The sequence below is a fragment of the Bufo gargarizans genome, chromosome 3 (genome assembly GCF_014858855.1).
Source record: "Bufo gargarizans isolate SCDJY-AF-19 chromosome 3, ASM1485885v1, whole genome shotgun sequence".
Taxonomy (NCBI): Eukaryota; Metazoa; Chordata; class Amphibia; order Anura; family Bufonidae; genus Bufo; species Bufo gargarizans.
The window spans coordinates 221,863,393-221,879,602 of NC_058082.1; the positions used below are offsets into that span (position 1 = coordinate 221,863,393).

A 16,210-nucleotide genomic window follows, 5' to 3' on the forward strand; every position below is an offset into this window, starting at 1 on the left:
AAACCCTGTGGCTGGGCATGCTTCAACTCTAGCCATAGTCATAGCTAGGCTTTATTTTACTTTGGACAAAGATGGAATATATATATATATTCCATCTATATATATATATATATATATATATATATATATAAAAAAGTTCAGGCAGCACTCCTGTCGTTTACTCAGCTATAGCTGTGTGGTGCCAGCGGTGGTCCCTCGATTCAGGACTTAAAATAATGAAGAAAATCCGCAGCACTCCTTGAAGTATAGAAAAAATGCGTAGTTTATTCACACATGTCAAATAAGACAACGTTTCGGTTCTCTCACAGAACCTTTGACTTGAAAAAGGTTCTGTGAGAGAACCGAAACGTTGTCTTATTTGACATGTGTGAATAAACTACACATTTTTCCTATACTTCAAGGAGTGCTGCGGATTTTCTTCATTATTTTAAGGAGAGAGAGAGAGAGACCCCCAAAGGGATTAACATGTGCTCCATTCCCCATCACTGCATGGCCCAGGGGAGCATCCACTACAACCACAATTTGTGCTACTACCACTCCTCTTCCTCTCCTCTGCTTTCCTCTCCTGGGCTTGGCTAAATACCCTGGCTAAGATGGAATAGCTTGGCGCACCCTTGGCACGAAGCACCTCAGAAACATTTCTTAGCTATGGCTATGAATGATCTGACAGAATAGCAGGTGGGGTAGAACATTTTGGTATTCATAAATGACCTTGTTGACTTTATAGCTGCTGGCCTAATGGAAGAAGTGGTTATGGAATTCATAGAACCGAAGGCATGCTTGGTGGAAAATATTCTGTTAAAGTTGTCCAGGAACAGCTGTAAGTATGTAAGAATGCCAGGCTCCTAACCCTTTTTCAGGGACTTGTGCCAACCATATATCCATGTATTTTATTCTTCTGATGAAACATTTTGGTCAGGCTTTCTCTTGTCATTTTGGTTGGCCTTAGATTTTCTGCAAAAGTATAATTTAAAATCTACAGTACACAATGAATATGCATGATCGACAGTACTGTATATTATTTCACCATGGTAAAAAAATAAAAGAGCTGTAGCTTTAAGGGGCATTCTGGTAATTTGAAGTTATACAGTATCAGATCAGTGGGGATCCTAACACTGGGCCCACCACTGATCATGAGAATGGGTTCCTGTCCCTGGCAGTGCCCGCTGAAATAAACATAGTGGGAGGTAGAGCATGCTCTTTGCACGCTGCACTTCAGTCATCTCTATGGAACCTACCAGAAATAGCTGAGTACAGTTGTAGAGAGATTAGTGGAGCGTCAATGCACATGCCCCGACTGCTGATCCTTTCATTTCAGGGGGCACTGTGGGGTACGGGGCCCCCATTCTCATGATCAGTGGGAGTCCTAGCAGTAGGATCCTCAATAGTTGTTCCCTATCCTGTGGATAGGGGATACAGTAACTTCAAATTACCGGAATATCTCTTTGAATACAATATATGGAGAATAAAATATTGACTATGATGATGAGCAAGTAAAAGGTACAACTGCTGCAGACGGCAAATGTGAGAGGAATTCCGCTATCGGAGGTTATAAATAGAACATTTCTTTCTTTCTTCTTTATTTCATCCGCAGTCTGTTTGCACAGAGAGAACAGATGCTTATCCTCCACATGGTAGTCAGTTAAAATGCCAGTAACAGCTGTCCCGAGATCTCCACTGAAAAGCAGCTCTGTAGGTAGAACCATATCTGCATGCTGAAGAGAAAATAATACTTTGTACCTCGCAGTTGGTTAAATCACACAGGTCATTCTTTCTTAGCGACAACCTTACAGAGCAATGATGTGTGGGAGCTTATTATTTCATGCATTTGCTATATAATGTATTACTGTGTCTGTGAAAACCCATTTGATGACCATTAGGCTCCAGAATAAAATCCTCATTTATACCAATTACACATAGAAATACTCACAAGCGTAACTCCATCATCGTTTTTCTCATTAACACTTCCACCAGCTGCTAGCAGCTGCTTCACATCAGATAACATCACGGCTGCTCTCTGAGTCCTTATCTGTTGTAGGGAGGTTAGGTCAACACCTACACAGGGGAACAAGAACATCTGACTTTAAAGGATGAAAAGAATCCCGTTCCAATGAGAATCAGAACAAAATATTCAAGATTTATGCTGGTTAAAGGAGGACCTGTCACCAAAAAATGCAATGCAATCTGAAAGGACCATAGACAGGGAAAGCTTAGCAGATTGATATACAGTTTTGTAGGAGAGGATTTTTCTGTCTCCTGTGAACAGCTATCGGTTCAGGAGGGAGGAGTTATCATTGATTGATAGCATTGTGCAGAGGTGTACATAGAAACATAGCTGTCAGTTACTAACTCCTCCTCCCTGAACCGATAGCACTTCACAGGGCTGCAGATATCAATGTAAAAGTTTTATTGAATAATTTGCCACAAAAATATATTTCAATCTGTTCAGCTTCTTCTGCTCTGCATTGTACTTGCAGATTACATTTCTCTGTTGGCTTTCTACCACCTATCAGACAATATGATCAACCATCTAGAGACCAATATTCTAACAAACAGTATCTTAAAGGGACACTGACAGGCCCAACAAGCATATTTAGGTATCTATATGACAGTACAGGTCTTATAAGGGGTATTAAAATCATCTAAGTATCCCCCCTGTCCACATTTTAAATACAGTAAACTGAAGTTTTATAATTTGCTTGAACCGTCTTCAATCTGCCCAAGGGGCGGCGTTTCACCTCCACTTGCGCCCAGCCAGCCGCTCCCAACTGCCGTTTTGAAGCACCGCCCAGCTAATCAATATTCACTTTGCTGGGCTACTGCTGTCCCCGCTCTGAAGCGCTGCGCTGAACAGTGCCCGGCGCATGCGCCGGATCTTGTGAAGTTCGGCACAGTAAGCGCCGCCCAGCTCATCAATATTCACTTCGCTGGGCGGCTACTACTGTCCCCGACTTCACAAGATCCGGCGCATGCGCCGGGCACTGTTCAGCGCAGCGCTTCAGAGCGGGGACAGCAGAAGCCGCCCAGCAAAGTGAATATTGATTAGCTGGGCGGCGCTTCAAAACGGCAGTTGGGAGCGGCTGGCTGGGCGCAAGTGGAGGTGAAACACCGCCCCTTGGGCAGATTGAAGACGGTTCAAGCAAGTTATAAAACTTCAGTTTACTGTATTTAGAATGTGGACAGGGGGGATACTTAGATGATTTTAATACCCCTTATAAGACCTGTACTGTCATATAGATACCTAAATATGCTTGTTGGGCCTGTCAGTGTCCCTTTAAGGTTCAGGACTAGGTGGAATTTCCCTTCAGTGACAGCATTTACTCTTTTGCCGGTCTGCTTCAGTCATCACAAGCATTCCTGGTGAGTTCATTGGCCAACCTGATTTGTAATCTTTCTAGGTCACATTGAATGAGCCGACATACTGAGGACCACCAATCTGTTACATTAGATCTGTGCATACTGTATATAGGTCGCTTCATACTCTTTCCATTTTTCCACTGCTAACTGGTAATAATTTAGACACACCTTTTGCTGGTGGTGCCACTAAAGCATTAACCTTTTAAATTGAAAAAGGGCAAACTGAAAAAAGCACATATAAAATAGGTATTTGCTTTAGAAAATCACAGCACCTCTGTTAAGAAAATATTTAACAAACCCATTATTAGGGCTCATTTATAGAGATGAGCGAATCAAACCTGACCAAGTGGAATTCGATCCGAATTTCAGGAATTATTTGATTCGCACCGAATCCGAATTTCCTCACATTTCGTGGTAACGTATCACATTTTTTCCTAAAATGGCTGCAGCACAAGTTAGGACATGGAGCAGGGAACTCTGGGAATAAGTGATCACCCACAATGCCATGCATGCAGCCAATCAGCAGCCAGCCAGCCCTGTGATGTCACAGCCCTATAAATAGCCTCAGCCATCTTGGATTCAGCCATTTTCCAGTGTACTTAGTGCAGGGAGAGATGTCAGCAGGCGCTAGGGACAGTGGTAGGAAAGACTTGAAAACTCATATCTTGCTCAATAGAAGCTCAGGGAAAGAACATTAGAAGTGTAAGGAAATGATAGGGAGGAATTATTCCACAGTTTTGAAGCAGAACAGGGTTCAGTAGGGGAGTTTACAGCTTGGGTAATAGGAACAATCCTATTACACCTTGCTGCACTGACTGCGAATCCAAATTGCCATTATACTGCTGCTTATTAGTGATGAGCGGCAGGGGCAATATTCGAATTTGCAATATTTTGCGAATTTCTGGGTGAATATTTGCCATAAATTCACAAATTTGAGAATTCGTGATCTCGTCATTATTTTCTTGATTGTGAAAATCGGCATTTAGAAAATTTGCAAAAAAAATTTGCAATAAAAAATTAGCGATACAAAAATTTGCAATCAACACTACTCAGAAAGTAGAAAGATATTGCAGCCTTCTCATTGGCCCACAAGCAAGAAGCAGTGAGGGATCATGGGTACTGATGAAAAAAAATCTACAAATATATTTGCAAATTACGAATATATAGCACTATATTCTAGATATTTGCAAATGTTCAAAGTGCCAATATTTGCGATAAAAATTCACGATTAGCATATTCGTGATCAACACTACACATTACATTTCCACAGAAACATGGAGGAAGCCCCCTTAACAATCCCACAAAAGACCTACCTTCATCAACCTACTGGCTGAAGACAGATAGTCAACTGAACAGTTAGATAAAGTTCAATATAAGCAGTACCGGAAATAACTCTCAGGGGCTTTCTTAGGCTACTTTCACACTAGCGTTCGTCGGTCCCGAGCGGACCCGAACGCCTCCGTCCAGCCCTGATGCAGTCTGAATGGAGCGGATCCGCTCAGACTGCATCAGTCTGGCGGCGTTCAGCCTCCGCTCCGCTCGCCTCCGCACGGCCAGGCGGACAGCTGAACGCTGCTTGCAGCGTTCAGCTGTCCGCCTGGCTGTGCGGAGGCGAGCGGATCTGTTCAGACTTACAATGTAAGTCAATGGGAACGGATCCGCTTGAAGATGACACCATATGGCTCAATCTTCAAGCGGATCCGTCCCCCATTGACTTTACATTGAAAGTCTGAACGGATCCGCTCAGGCATCTTGCGCACTTAGAAATTTTTCTAAGTTATTAATGCAGACGGATCCGTACTGAACGGAGCCTCCGTCTGCATTAATATGATCGGATCCGTTCCGTTCAGAACGGATCCGATCAAGCGCAAGTGTGAAAGTAGCCTTAACTAAATTGGGCAATACATTCCTTTTACCATTACCTTTGGATGGTAATACAGATGATACAGTATTGTACCCCAGGGCATTACATCAGTAATATGATGATTCTCTCTATTTGTTTGTCACTTGTAGACAAACTAGTACTAAGAGCAAAAGGAAAGCATATTTTTTTCTTGAATGTTTCTTTGCTGTTTCAATGACGAAAGATGTCAACAATGATCAACTAATACCAAATTCTATAAAACTCTGTCTCAGCAAGATTGCAGGTGAGGAAGGCCAAATTGATGCTACAGGAACCTTATCTCTTGACTAAGAAGCACACATCACATGAAAATGTAGTTACGGATAATGAACAAGGCATTAACAATGTTATACAAAATATAATTTCTACCACAGCTTTGAAAGCCCAACAAAATATTGAGAACTTGCTCTTTACATAATAGCATCAGTGATCGTCTGTTAGCGGCCTCTTTCCTTTGCACTCTATATTCAATCACTTGCATACTCATACCACTTTCACCTCAAAAACAGCAATAGAATCTGCCCTTTTCTTACTGTTCAAGTAGCCAAGTAATGTTGATTCTTTGTCTTGGCAGCTATAAATTCTTTCTAATTGGTCTTCCCTTACTAGACTCTCACTTCTCCAATCTATCCTGAACACAGCAGCCAGGTTCAGCTATCTACACGGATACCCCATACAATCAGGTCAATTGTCAACTTCCACAGTTGTAATCATATCCTAAAAACAAATAATCAGGCTTATTACTTTTTGTAATCTAACTCTATGTTTGGCACCCTGCCCATTCTGAGGGCCATAGTACACTGCCCTATACTTGGGTAGGATGAGCTGCGATGGAGGATAAGCACATCCATCTGTTCTAGTTTGCACCGGCCTATTACACATGTAAAGTGAATGTCTTTCCTCCCTCATTCAGTTCTTCTGATTATCGGCAGCACATCCTCTACTGCAGCACATGAAGTGGTATCAGCAGATCCAGTGGGAAAATACACATGCCCAACAACAATTGAAACAAAAACAATATGTTAGTTGGATGCACAGGGTGGCTGATACGCCAAAAAGGGTGCTCTCAATCTTGCAGCGTCACCCCGCTGCTAGAAAAGACAGAAATATAGAGGAATGATTGGGCACACCTAAGATATTTGGTGACTGATATTTATTAGAATGATTAAAATAGTTTAAATCACAAAACAGCAGTGTGAATTAACGTAACTGCCACGTAATTAGGCAGCATTCAAATAAGAATTATGCGTGTTTGTGACGGAAATGAAGCTCCAGTTAGTCATTCATAGATGGTATTATTGACTAGCCGCCTCTTTGCGACCACAATTCAAAACAGACAAGTGGAATATATAATGTAAAATCCAATGGTGATAAATCAAGTAGCAATACTTATATATTTTAAAATGCAATATAAATAATGAAAATATAAATGTTAGGATGCAACAAGTTGGGATCCGTCAGGTGTTGTAACCAACTTGGGGCGGCACGATAATGTTAAAGAGTGATTGCAATATTCAAAAGTCAAAGTTGCTCCGTCACTGACCCAGCGGCGTCCCGCTTTCAGTCAGAGATCCATCCAGCAGTAAAGCGACAATCAGTTCAGGAACACTCTTACCAATGTTGGAGGGTTCTCCTGATTAGGAGAAACCTCAGCCGTCTGTCGAAACCCACTCTCGGTTTTTCTCTTTGCGGTTAGGTGAATCCAGCAGTTGTTAGTGTGTGTCACTTGCTGGCAGTGCGGTTGCTGCACGTGGTCCCGCTTGTTTGGATCCAAATATACCAATTTTCCGGGCTAGGTTTCAGATCGGCTCCGTTGGATACACTGGTTTAGAGTAGTCCTTAAGTGGATTAGATGCGGTGCACTCGCATAAAGTTGGGGGGTCAGACCAGAGGCGTTTCGGGGCTATAGTGTCCCCTTCCTCAGTGGCTCGTTAATTCACACTGCTGTTTTGTGATTTCAACTATTTTAATCATTCTAATAAATATCAGTCACCAAATATCTTAGGTGTGCCCAATCATTCCTCTATAACAATTGAAACAAGTCTATCCTTTTCTTGGTCTACTTTGCATCAGCCAGGCCGCATCCACATACAGTACAGTGTCCTTGTCATTGTCAACATAACTTACTGCGTCCTCTGCTAAGTATACTACTCATCCTGCCGCTTCTCCTACTCCACTCTATTGTCAGCCATCAATAATGAAATGTGTGAGAACTCAGAGTGTCCTATACCAATTTTCATGCTAATTGGAGCAATTTTGATTCTTGTCATATCAATTTGGACCCAAATAAAACATTTAGAATTATTCTAAAAATCTGTCCCAAAACTAATTTTAAGAAGTGCGCTCATCTCTAGAATGACCATTCCTATGAAAGCTTGTTCCTAATAATTAGCCCAAATATCATTAGGTATAATAGGCCCTTTACTTGCTTACTCCCCTTCTACATTATTCCTCAAAACCTGATCCCTGTATCCACAGTAACCCCCACCCCCATAAACTCTAATTCAGTTTATATCTGCACATACACAGATTCTGGCTAAGTGTCACTCGTATGTACAGTAGCCAAGAATTTTTATGTGTAGTACCTTTTTTAGTGTTTTTTTTTTAAAGATGGCTTGACCAAACACTTTTACCTTTTGTGGAACCCCTGTTTCCTCGTGTATTGTAAGCTCTTGAGACCAAGATCCTCACTGCTATTGCTTGAATTTATAATTAGTTTGGTGGTCTGTAATGTTTGATTTTCTCTAAGACATGTACACTCTGATTTGTGAAGTACTGTGAAATATGTTGCTGCTAAAAATAAAAGGTGATGATGATTATTATTATCATTATTACTATTATGTCTTCAATTTTTACCCTAAATTCTGACACAGGATATAAACTAGACTACATGAGGTTCCATTTTTGTAAATTATTTACATTAAAAATTACAATTTTTATTTCTAATTCATCCGCACATTGTCTGAAATATACAAAGACCTTCAAGCTACTGTCATAGTTGATGAATTGCTTCTGTTCTTCAGAGGCATTTTCTGCCAGCTCTAGGACCTTGACTGCTTGAGCAGTCATGGTTTAGGATTGTGAGCATGTAAACTGTGAAGAATCAGAAATATCTGTAAAATGGCCTCTAACAGTCCTCCAAGGAATGCAGCCACAGACTGGTTGAGAATATAAATGTGTTTTTGACACCAGGTCATTTAACTATTTTCTAGAAATAAAGCATGCACAACATTAAACAGAAAGAATGTACAGGAAAACACAATAAAGCTTGTATAATACAATTATAATGCTTCTCTGATATTTGAATATGAAATAATGTATTATAGTATAAGCCACCACTGCACAACCAGTTAGTGTAATCACAACGGTTTAATTAGCCATTCTACCATTTCATTACCACATTAAAATCATTACCTTAAAGGCCACTGTGCACGTATGCGTATCAACATCATTAAACTGCACACATCAGAGGAAGGATTAATAAGTTCAGATCTCTATTTTAATAAATCTGTTAGTGAGCAACATTTAATTATTATTAAGTCCTACACTTAATGGATATTTTTCTAGAATTACTTTAGACTGCTACAGTTATAAATAACGTTATTTGATAAAGTGATTTATCAAACAAAGGAAAGGCAAAATGAGACGAAAAGAAAGGAATGTTGGTTCATAATACATTCTTAATACATACCATTTTCTTCTAAATAAGTTAAAAGGATTGAGTTGGATTCAGTTCCTTCACTGGCATAGTCAAGAGGTATATTGCCGTTCACATCTTGCAAAAGAACATTTGCCCCCGACTAAAATAAAAAAAATAAAAAAGAAGCATGGAATTAGTTCAAATGCAGTAAGCTTGTTTCTTGACCCATTTTTCATTTAATTACTTTATTACTAGAATCTGTATGTTTCAAGTTGGAAGTTTCCATACATAGTAATAAGTGACATGTAGAGTTTACAAGAGAAAGCATATCTCTCAAATAAGAGGGAAACCTCATAAAGGGTCAGTAAGGGGTAAATGTAAAGATTTGAAAGAACTTCCTGCTTAAACAGGATGGGTAACTGGGTGGATGAAATTGGAAATTGAGAGAAATCAAATATATTGAGCTTATCCCCCATGTGCATTTTAAACAGGAAGGAGTGTCCATTTTGTGAAATCTGGTAGGAACATTAAGGACAAGTCTCTGTGACTAGATAGACAAATAGCGTGCATTACGTCCGGTCGGTTTGCACTTAAACTGAAGTTGTACCAAACATCCCAGGAAGAGAAGGCTAGTTATAACCTAGAATATCTTGCTGGCTTTGGGGAGCAGGACCAATTTGTTCTCCTCACAAAAAAAAGGTTTCCAATTTGAAGACCAGCTATAAACCTCTTAGTGACCACTAATACGCCATTTTACTGATGTAAACATAGGGGTTTTAGCTAAACAGCTGGCTTTAATCAATCAGTACATGTACCCAAAATGGTGCATTAAAAACTAGAACTTGTCCTGCAAAAAATAAGACCTCATACAAGTACATTAATGAAAAAAACTAAAAATTTATAGCTCTTGGAATGCGATAAAAAAAAAATGTGCATGATCACTAAGGGGTTAAGCAGGGATTGACTCAGGGAGACCTATGATCTTCAGCTTAAAGTATGTAACCAAGTTTTGTTATCCTAGTTATCTAGTTGCATCCTGGTGGGCAAGGAGATTTTAATAAACCTTTTATTGTCATAGGAAAATTATCTGGATTGATGTCATTTTATAACTAGCAACTGCTGCAGGGTTTCAAAACCATTGCTTGTCCTTCACAATATTGTTCATATACAAATGTTGCTGTCTGGTGAATTCAATCATAAAAACTGAACTATTCTGCCCCACAAGCTAAGTCATCTGTAATGCAAGGTGTTTGACCTACAACATGGCATAAGACGATTGCCTTACCAATGACTAGTCATAGGAAACCTTGTGGCAGCCACTATTGGATACAATTTAGGCTTCTTTCAAGTAAAGGTCCCTCTACACTGCCTTTAGTTGCCTTTAGTGTTTGGTCAGTGATTTCCATTAAGAGAGCTAAAATCAGGATTGGAGCAAGGGGTGTAGCTATAGGTCAGTGGTGGCGAACCTATGGCATGGGTGCCAGAGGCGGCACTCAGAGCCCTATCTGGAAAAAGTCTATGGTGTACCAATCTGCCTTAGACTTTTTCTGCCATTCATCAGCGCAGGGTGCACTATGAACAGCACAGGCAGCACACTGAATGTAGGCAGGGTATTATTGCTAAATGATAAAGTACATGGAAGATATACTATATTGGACTGTAGTATCCAGGTTACATTGCCGTGTTGGCACTTTGTGATAAATAAGTGGGTTTTGGGTTACAGTTTGGGCACTCGGTCTATAAAAGGTTCGCCATCACTGCTATAGGGGGTGCAGAGGTAGCAGTCGCTACCGGGCCCAGAAGCCTGAGGGGGCCCAAAGACCCTTGTGCCACATAAGAAGCCTCTGGTATTATAGAAAGCACATGCTGGTCAAGTTACACCTCTGGCTGGAGGGAAGGGATTAGGTCAAGAATTTGGCATGGGGTGGCAGTGTAATTACATTTTTTGCCTTAGGCAGGATAAAGGCTATGTGCTCCCCTGCCCCTGGCCAAAAAGCACTGAGGGAAGGGGGGCCCAAGCTGAAGTTTTACACCAGGGACCATGAACCTTTAGCTACACCCCTGATTGGAGTCTACACTAAGATAAAGTATAATGAATGAGCTTTGGCTCACAGTCACTGACTGCATGAAAACAGCCTTATATGTAACATGTGTAGCCTGTTTTTAAGGAACATTATGACATAAATTCAATAATATACTTCTTTTATTTGAAACCTTCCATTTTTGAGTGTTTTATGATAGAAAATGGAAACCACGTGTTGAATCTGGCATTTGAATTTTAGCATTTTAAGGCCTCATTCACATGACTGTTCTGTTTTTTTGAGGTCCGCAAACCGTGGATCCGCAAAAAAACCATTGTAGACATGCCTATTCTTGTCCGCAAAACGTACAAGAATAGGACATGCTATATTTTTTTGGCGGGGCCTCGGAATGAAGCAACGGATGTGGACAGCACACGGAGTGCTCTCCGCATCTTTTGCGGCCCCGTTGAAGTGAATGGGTCCGCACCCGAGCCGCAAAAACTGTGACTTGGATGCGGACCTGAACAATGGTAATGTGCATGAGGCCTTACTATGATTTTTTAAACTAGAACTAACATACATAATAGCGTGAATTATCTTGGTTCTTATTCGTCATTCATAGGGACAATGCGTTTGACATTATCATATTCATAAAAATAATTGCCTATATTGCTGTTGTCAGTGGTAGGCAATATAATTGAACTTTTAAGCAGGGCACGTGACTGAGGAAAAACTGCAGCGCCAGAGCAATAATTTAGCAGCTCATTAAGTAAAATGCGGCCACCAACTGAGAGAAATAAATACACAATTGCACTTAAGTCATCTCGCTGCCCTTTAAATTCCTATTCCATAAACTTGGTAATATGCAGAGTTGTTTAGTGATCCAGTAAGAGCACTTTTTATTTAGTGGGCTGAGGTTGTTCATATTATGTTATAATTATTCAGACACATTAGTCTGGAATGAAGGTTTCCAATTCCAATATCTCTCATGTGGAGACGTAATTACCTCCATAGGATGGCTATGTCATTTAGATTCTTTTCCTCACTAACCTTGAATACACATGTGCACTTGACTTGACCTAGAATGCATGTCTTCTGTTTGTGGAGAGAGGAGTGAGCTGCTGCCAGACACCTCTGGTGGCTGCTTATCTCCTATAAAAGGATTGGGCATGTAGAAATCCAACTGTCGAATCTTTCTCACCCCTGTCATCTGCAATTAGGGATTGCCTCCACACATTCATATAATGAACCTGTACAGCACTCTTTCCTCAATAGATTTGCCAACAGAAAAAACAGACCCTTTACCAGTAAAAAAGACGTCTTAGGCTACTTTTACACTAGCGGCATGTCGTAGTTTTATTCCGGCCGCCTCGGAATATATTATTTTAGGAGTATAGTCAATGGGGCCAGAGCGGACCTCCGGCAGCACGCATGCACTAGCGGCAGCACCCACCGGAACACACTGCTGCTAGTGTGAAAGTAGCCTTAGGCTACTTTCACACTGGCGTTTTGGCTTTCCTTTGGCGAGATCCGTTCAGGGCTCTCACAAGAGGTCCAAAACGGATCAATTTTGCCCTAATGCATTCTGAATGGAAAAGGATCCGCTCAGAATGCATCAGTTTGCCTCCGTTCCGTCTCCATTCAGCTCTGGAGTTGGACACCAAAAACACTGCCTGCAGCGTTTAGGTGTCCGTCTGACGAAACTGAGACATACGGATTCGTTCTGACACACAATGTAAGTCAATGGGGACAGATCCGTTTTCTATGACACAATCTGGCACAATAGAAAACAGATCTGCCCTCCATTGACTTTCAATGGTGTTCAAGACGGATCCGTCTTGGCTACGTTAAAGATAATACAAACGGATCCGTTCTGAACAGATGCAGACGTTTGTATTATGTGAACGGATTCGTCTGTGCAGATCCATGACGGATCCGCACCAAACGCGAGTGTGAAAGTAGCCTTACAAAGATGGGTTAGGAGAAGCAAGCAGGTGGTGTGACTAGTGGCAGGGGAGCTCCTTCTCCTGGTTGATATATGTTGATGCGTTTTGCTGAAAGTTGCTGCATGTGTGTATATATACTGTACACAGCTATAGGGAACGTAGATATGACTGAGGGTGACCAAAGGGTCCTCCGCCACCTAAGACACTGGTATAACAAATGGCACCTTCTAGGCTGGGGGTCCTGTTACAGATTTTGCGCTTGGGCCAAAGAGCTTGAAGTTACGTCTTCGCTCTCCATACCTTTGTTAGCTGCTTCACGATAATATTCAACTTTGCATTTGAAAAGCCTCACGTGGTCAAGTAATAGTTTAATCAGCTTTTTTTTTTTTTTTCATAAAATTTAATATTTCAGCCAAAAGATAGCAACTGTTTTACCCTAGGCAACAAATGTTCCAGTAAATAAAGTAGGTTGAATCTTGATAACTTTAATTTCATTACTTGTTACAATTATAATAATGCAGCTGACCTCAATATAGAGCTCAGTAGGAGGCTACATTTAGTCACAGCAAAGTCACATTATCATTAACCTCTTAGCTAAACGAAAGAGAAGCTGTACATAAAACATGAAGCTATGAACTGAGAAAGGAAAAAAACTTTAGCAGGAAAAGTGATGCCAGGAATGAACAGTTTGATCCCAATCATTGCTGGCTATGCAGTAATCACCATCTCTATATGGGTATGAATAATCAGTACTACAATCATTCATCCCATACAGGTTCATTGGTTGTCATCAACACATCCCTGATGTGCTCCTGACAAACTCCCATTTCACCTTATGCATAAAAGATTAGATCAAGTCACAAGCACAGGTCAATTATGAGGAACAAGCAATTATGAGGAACAAGCAATTCATACAAACGTTCATCCTCAATAATTGTCCCGATTCTTTGCCCGAGTGAAATAATCATATTTGGACAATAAGACATACATTTATTAACTGGTGGCCAACTGGCCAATACCACTTTACATATTATTTAGCTATTGCTAGGTTTACATCAGTCAAGTAAAACATAATTAATATTTTTTTAAGAAAAACTGTTATTACCCTAATTGAAGGCAGCACAGAATAGAAGAAGCAAATGTGGCATCCTCTCCATTCATATTGGGCCACGTTCTTGAGATAGAAGGTTGGACCTACACCTTTTGGGCATTTATGGCATATCCACAGTGATTTATACAGTAGCTTTAATGTACAGGTTTGTATTCCTTTAACCTCACCTTATTTTTTTGACCATGTCATCAATAGCCACCATTTAAATAGCACCAACTTGGCACTATACTGAATATTACATTTTTATGAAAAACTGTAAGGCTGTCTGTCACAATAAAATGTGAAATTGATCATATAAAATACATAGGTTAGATATACCTTTAAAGGCTATAGACACCTATGGAACATTTTTTTTTATTATTGCATTATACTCCTTTTGGGATAAAGAACTGAATTGAAAGTAAAAGCTGTAGAGGGAAAACTGTTGAAAATTCTTAAAAAAGCCCTATCAAAAAAAATTTGGGGGGTCAAAATAGTACAATGCATTGACAAAAACTGCCCCCAAGGTGTTCTTAGCCCTTAGGCACAGAAGTGTATATGAATACTTAGCAGGGACATCTACATTTCCTCTTAAAATACATCTTAGCCATATATAGTCCACTTATAATATAACCAATGTGTTTCTATAACTATTTTGGAGGCAACTCTGACAATTCCTAAATGCCTTGGTCTCAACTTGATTGTATTAGATGATAGGGGTGACATTTATCAAAATGGGTGCAAAGGAAAATTTACTTAGTTGGCCAAGATTCCACCTTACATTCCCATGGAGCTGTGAAGAATGAAAGGTTTTCCTTTGCACCTTGCACCAGTGTTAATAAATCCCTCCATATATCTATATACAGTATAACAGTATATATATATATATATATATATATATATACAGGTCCTTCTAAAAAAATTAGCATATTGTGATAAAGTTCATTATTTTCTGTAATGTACTGATAAACATTAGACTTTCATATATTTTAGATTCATTACACACCAACTGAAGTAGTTCAAGCCTTTTATTGTTTTAATATTGATGATTTTGGCATACAGCTCATGAAAACCCAAATTTCCTATCTAAAAAAATTTGCATATTTCATCCGACCAATAAAAGAAAAGTGTTTTTAATACAAAAAAAGTCAACCTTCAAATAATGATGTTCAGTTCTGCACTCAATACTTGGTCGGGAATCCTTTTGCAGAAATGACTGCTTCAATGCGGCGTGGCATGGAGGCAATCAGCCTGTAGCACTGCTGAGGTGTTATGGAGGCCCAGGATGCTTCGATAGCGGCCTTAAGCTCATCCAGAGTGTTGGGTCTTGCGTCTCTCAACTTTCTCTTCCCAATATCCCACAGATTCTCTATGGGGTTCAGGTCAGGAGAGTTGGCAGGCCAATTGAGAAAAGTAATACCATGGTCAGTAAATCATTTACCAGTGGTTTTGGCACTGTGAGCAGGTGCCAGGTCGTGCTGAAAAATGAAATCTTCATCTCCATAAAGCTTTTCAGCAGATGGAAGCATGAAGTGCTCCAAAATCTCCTGATAGCTAGCTGCATTGACCCTGCCCTTGATAAAACACAGTGGACCAACACCAGCAGCTGACATGGCACCCCAGACCATCACTGACTGTGGGTACTTGACTTGAAATGCATTTTGGCATTTCCCTCTCCCCAGTCTTCCTCCAGACTCTGGCACCTTGATTTCCGAATGACATGCAAAATTTGCTTTCATCTGAAAAAAGTACTTTGGACCACTGAGCAACAGTCCAGTGCTGCTTCTCTGTAGCCCAGGTCAGGCGCTTCTGCCGCTGTTTCTGGTTCAAAAGTGGCTTGACCTGGGGAATGCGGCACCTGTAGCCCATTTCCTGCACACGCCTGTACACGGTGGCTCTGGATGTTTCTACTCCAGACTCAGTCCACTGCTTCCGCAGGTCCACCAAGGTCTGGAATCGGTCCTTCTCCACAATCTTCCTCAGGGTCCGGTCACCTCTTCTCGTTGTGCAGCGTTTTCTGCCACACTTTTTCCTTCCCACAGACTTCCCACTGAGGTGCCTTGATACAGCACTCTGGGAACAGCCTATTCCTTCAGAAATTTCTTTCTGTGTCTTACCCTCTTGCTTGAGGGTGTCAATGATGGCCTTCTGGACAGCAGTCAGGTCGGCAGTCTTACCCATGATTGCGGTTTTGAGTAATGAACCAGGCTGGGAGTTTTTAAAAGCCTCAGAAATCTTTTGCAGGTGTTTAGA

General features: G+C 40.7%; 1 protein-coding gene across 1 annotated transcript in view; it reads right to left on the minus strand.

Moving 5' to 3' along the window:
- The window catches only part of MYO16 (myosin XVI), a 482,244-nt gene that overhangs the window by 433,964 nt on the left and 32,070 nt on the right, over positions 1-16,210 (minus strand). The window contains exons 4-5 of the mRNA XM_044285559.1: positions 8,952-9,060; positions 1,931-2,055 (exon numbers count right to left, since the gene is read on the minus strand). Of these exons, the coding sequence (XP_044141494.1) occupies positions 1,931-2,055; positions 8,952-9,060 (234 nt within the window). The remainder of the gene's footprint in view (positions 1-1,930; positions 2,056-8,951; positions 9,061-16,210) is intronic.